The 5273-nt window shown below is 39.3% G+C and overlaps 1 protein-coding gene across 1 annotated transcript; it reads right to left on the reverse strand.

Moving 5' to 3' along the window:
• Positions 1-2359: 2359 nt before the first annotated feature.
• On the reverse strand, positions 2360-3619 carry GPR63 (G protein-coupled receptor 63; the record flags this gene model as incomplete). The annotated part of the gene is made up of 1 exon (XM_081997349.1): positions 2360-3619. One exon carries the CDS (start codon positions 3617-3619, stop codon positions 2360-2362), a length of 1260 nt encoding a protein of 419 aa, XP_081853475.1.
• Between the last annotated feature and the right edge of the window lie 1654 nt (positions 3620-5273).

Raw genomic sequence — 5273 nt, forward strand, 5'->3', positions numbered from 1 at the left:
TATTACATTAGCTCTACGCACAATTTTGCTGCTTTCAGAGATAAACAGTCATGACAGCTCTGAAACAGAAAATCCATACTAACCAGGTCATAAACTTCCACTATCAATGTAAATGTAATTGAGAAATAAAAGCTATACTGCAAAGACACACTAAAGCACTGTTTCACAGCGGAACTCCTTTACTGCCTGTCATTTTGATCAGAAAAATCCATACCATCATCAGTGAAGTTGACCTTGGAATGGAAACCACAGACATCAACAACTGCAACTGCCTGGGTGCCTTTACCTGTAACCCACAGCCTCATCTTGCAGCTTCTTTAAAAAAAAATGAAATTACTAAGTTCAAAATTGTTCCTTTTATGTTCCTAAAATTTAAATATTGCCAAGACTTTTACTGATAGCTGTCGATGAGAGGAACAGAGATTAACTTCAATTAGTTCTTCACTGAAGACCTAAATAAAGTCTGGGATGTAAATGTTTAGTTGGCCTCAGGAAGAAGGCAGTCTCTGGAGATTGCACAAAGTACAGTGCATTTCCTTCATACACTCAGTTCAATATTTATGCAGAAATAGATAAAATTGCTATTGTTTGCTCCTCAGGTACAACAACAATGAAGAGGTCCCCATGCTTTGGGGTACTGAGAGAGGTGGAAGCAAGAGATGCCCAAACCCTAGCCCTGGTTCATAAGTTTGTTGTACATTAATGTGCCTGTACTTGGTCACAGACAGCCCCAAAAAAACCCACTGCAAGGATGCACAAATTCTGCAGGCATTCTTCCCCAGCCTCAGCGCAACTGGGAATCTCACTTCAAAGCCAAACCTAAGTTTTAATTTTACTTACTTGACATTAAATATTTAACTGATTAATCTGAGTCTGGATTGCTATCATCAAGGAAAACCTTTGCCTCTTTGCTTTCCAGGCAGGTACCGAGACAGCCTGACATTAATCAGAAAGGTGGTCTGGCATTTCAGGGAGAGGAGCTGATGCCTACTAGATGAGAAGAGCAGAGTAAACCCTTGAGGCAGCAGGCACTACAGAGGAAAAGGGGCAATAAAAAAAAAAAAATCTGTGTAAAGTAGTATCAGAGGGAAAATGGGAATTTAACTTACATACCCAGCAAACTCTGCTGGACAACTGTTATTCATTATTATCAGTTTATGGTTTCAGTCTAATACCTGATCTGGAAAACAAGCAAGTTGAGGACTTTTTTCCCCAGTCGTTACTATGCAGACTAAGTCCTAGCCTCAACTATCATTCCTGTGCGATTTGTTTCCTGAGTTTACCCTACTACTCCTAATTCTATCCCAACAAACACCTGACAGCATGATTTCAGCAGTGCAGAACACACCTAGCCTTATATGAGCTCCAAGCAGAAACAGCATTATACCAACACAGTGTAAATCCTAGGCCCAAAGTCGCAATTTCAGACAGGTTTTCAGGCATACCATCAGGTTTGGATAGCGTCTAACAACCTAAAGTAACAACTACAGCCACCCTTTCCTCCGTGACAATTTTCATATGAACTCTGGTTTTCTATATCTTGTGTTAGCCTAAGCCTCGGGACACGGTATTTTCATTGCTTTCTTTTCCTTTCATTCCTCCGTTTTATCCTTCCAACTCCCCTGATAAATGAGCAGTTAATGTTAATTTTGATCAATTGTTAGAAAAAGAGCAAATATATGACTGTACGTGTAGCTATACCAACATAAATTGCCCTCCTAGAGCTTACCTGGGTCTTTCATTGAAATTCACCAATATAACAAATAATAATAATAATACCCCTTCAATAAGAACAAAATATTCCAATGAACAAATTCTATAGTAAATTTTGTAAAGTGCACAAAAATATTAATGGAAATATTAAAAAAAAGTTTTCTAGTGTCACCATGAAAACTTCTGAAATATTGTTAAAATTAAATAGAAGCCATCTAATGAGACTTTTTGGCTCTAATACATTGGCAGACAGCAGCAACATTTTTCAGAAGAATTACACCAACTAAATATACTGTATCTTAGCAGCATAAAAAGTCCCTACAATTAGATGCAATTGCAGGCCTAGAAGCATAAACCTGACAAAATGTTACAAATGTAGTTTTCATTTAAAAGAATGGATTTCCATGGAATCCTAGAGGTAACATTTGTTATTTTGTTTACATTGTATTCTGTTAGTAAACCCAACTATAACCAATCACCTCCCCTCCATCTTTCCTCCCAAAATTGCACAGAGTACTGGAAAATTTAATCAAGTTACAAGATATGGCCACACTGAAGAAGCCATATTAAACAAAACAAAATTCAACTTAAAGCCTAGGAACAAATAATCCCAGAAAATAACAATCATTGTCAAACAACTGCAGCTTCACACTACCGACCGATGCTCCCCACACACATAGATGGCACTGGGTCGAATGCGCCGCCTTGTATGGCCAGGTAGCTGTGGCAAAAACTTGAAATATTTGGGCATCAAGTCCAAGCATGCATCATGAAACTTCTTAATCCTCCAGTAGTAAATCAGTGGATTCAGTGCAGACTTGAGGTAGCAGAGCCAAAGGAGCCAAGTGCTTATCTCAAAAAAGTTGTGCTTGTAGTAGAAGTGGCTGTTGAATGTGGCAATAAGGCTGTAAGTGGTGAAGGGCGCCCAACAGACTATGAAGACAAGGAACAAAATCAAGATGGTTGTGAAGGCACGAGTTTTAAAGCTCATATCAATATTCATCTGAAAAGGTCTCTGTAAGCTCATGAGACCAAGTTTGCTGGCCTGACTGAGGCATATGCTGTCAGGGTGGCTGTGGATGCGAACTGCATTGTGGCGGACGGTGTTGAGTATGCCCATAAAAGAATACAGCATTACCAGGAATGGAATAAAAAAAGAAATTAGCAAGATAACTATCACGTAGGCTCGGTAACCTGGGCTTGTAGAGTAGCCAAAAACACACTGAGGTGCTCTGGAGGGTATCTGCAGATTAGGATTCCCTACTGATAACGGAAAAGCAACAACAAAGGATGCCACCCAAGAAATCACAATGAGAATCTTTGCACGGTAAGGGTTCAGTTTATCTTGCCTCTGAACTATGATAAGAAATCTGTCAATACTAATTATAAGAAGAATGGCTACCCCCTCTATGACAAAAAGCCAGAAGAACATGGCAGAGACTCTGCAGAATATATCCCCAAAAATCCACTGAGTGGTAATGATTGTTATCAGAGCAAAAGGCATGTTCAGCACTGCCAGCAGCATGTCTGCAAAAGCCAGGCTTGCTAAGAGAATGTTAATTGCAGATCGCATGGCTGCCTTCTGGTAGACCATGAGGCAGACAACAAAGTTTCCAAGGAAAGAAACCAATAGAATAAATATCATAGCAGCAGAAAGAATGATCTGGAGTGGCAAACTCAAGCTCCTGAAAACTTCTTGCGATGGCAGGATAGCTGTAGTGTTTACCAGAAAAGTACTTTTCTCAGTGGTGAGCGCGGCACCTGAACTGTATCTCAATGGCTGTGTTGTGCCACTACGAAGCAAGAATTGGGGAGTGGTAAAATTCATATAGGCGTTTTCATAAACAATAAAAGTAGCATTTGAGGTCCCAGAGTGGGCCAGTGTCAACATTGCTGAGAAAACCATTGCTTCAGGAGAAATGAAAGCAGAACCAAAGGTCTTCAAGGCATTTCATCTTGTTCTGGCAGTACCATATTCCTGGTCATTTAACGAATCAAAATTCAATGTCTGAAAGCATCAAAGTTCTTAAAGTCAGTATTTCCATCTGAAAAAGAAATTTAAAGAAACAAAAATAAGACTCTCTGAAACCAATGGGAACCAAACGATTGCTCTGCTTTCCTTAATTACAAAAGGATCCTTAACACATATTTACACTTTGTCAACACAATTTACTTAAGCACCAGTCACAGGAGTCTTGTAATATTTGGTCTTTTTCTTATAGACCCTGCTCCTGTAGTCTTGCCAGTACTGTACAATACTCTCACTCACCAAGCTTTTTTCTACTATAATCAGGACTGGAAAACTTTTGTGTTTGAAAACAAATTTTACTGATGAAGAGTGAATAAATCAAATCAGCACCTTTATTTAAATCTCATCATTTTTAAACTAACTTCATAATTTTGTTTTGAAACAGCCTACAGCTGGAAACTTTAATAACATTTCCAAGTAGCTTAAATGGTATCAGTATCGCCTATCTGCCTGTTTGGTAAGCACTGAAAAGCCTACCTATCTGAGCTATCCTACGTAATACAGAATCCTTGGTTCCATGTCAGTCCACAGCAGCAGAAGCCTCAGGAAAAAAACATAAAACATCCTAACCTGTTACTAATTATTTAATAACTTGTCCACAGGATTAAAGTATTTCTCAATTTGTTTCATTTAGTGACTGACTCATATCAAGGTGTGGGAAACTCACTCTTCTTCAGTCACTAGGACAGTTCCCTCTTCCCACTTTCACTGGTCTAGACATGTCTTTGTTAATTCATCTCAGTATCCCACATAATTTAACCGTGTGCGCCCTCTTTTCCCCTGTAAATCTAATCCTTGGATGTTCTGAACTCCCTCCCTCATTGTTATGCTGATATAATGCAACATTTCCTTTTATAGTTTACATATACTGTCGTGTTGTACTATTATTACATCTATTGTATTATTACGTGTACTGTTCTTGCAGTCAAAAACACAAAGGAGTTGAGAGCTGTCTCCCCTTTTCAGTGCTAGAACGCCTCCCCTCTATTTTGGACTATTAAACACTCCCAGAGTACTCTGGCATCTGATCAAGCTGGCAACCAGAGGGATTCTATGACCTTTTAAAAAACAGATCACTATAGACAGAAACATAAAGTGGGATTCACCTCATTCATTCTGGATGACTGTAATAGTCACTTTAGGCTGTTTTCATGTTTTTAGTCAGAAGAGGGATATAGGCATTTTCAGAGGGCAATCTATCTCCTCCACCTCTGTACACGGTGACAAGCTTGTGCTACTAACTCGAGATGCTTATGTTGGCAACTCAAATCCTGCCCACAGTATTTATGCAGGTTCTGTTTGGTATCAACGTCCAGCAAAAGTGAAGGGAGGAAGGAATCCTTTTACGAATTTACACAAGGACTACATGATTTGCGGAGGATCAAAAGTTTTCTCTTCCCTGGATAACACTTCACCAACAAAGGTTAGACTTTGTAGTCTTACAGTATGTCCCCAGTTTGGACTTCTAGTGATCTGAATGCAAGCCTGCTCAGGCTGCTGCCAAGGCTTCATGAAGGAACATCAGCACTAT

The sequence above is a fragment of the Phaethon aethereus genome, assembly GCF_964289735.1.
Source record: "Phaethon aethereus genome assembly, chromosome: 3".
Taxonomy (NCBI): Eukaryota; Metazoa; Chordata; class Aves; order Phaethontiformes; family Phaethontidae; genus Phaethon; species Phaethon aethereus.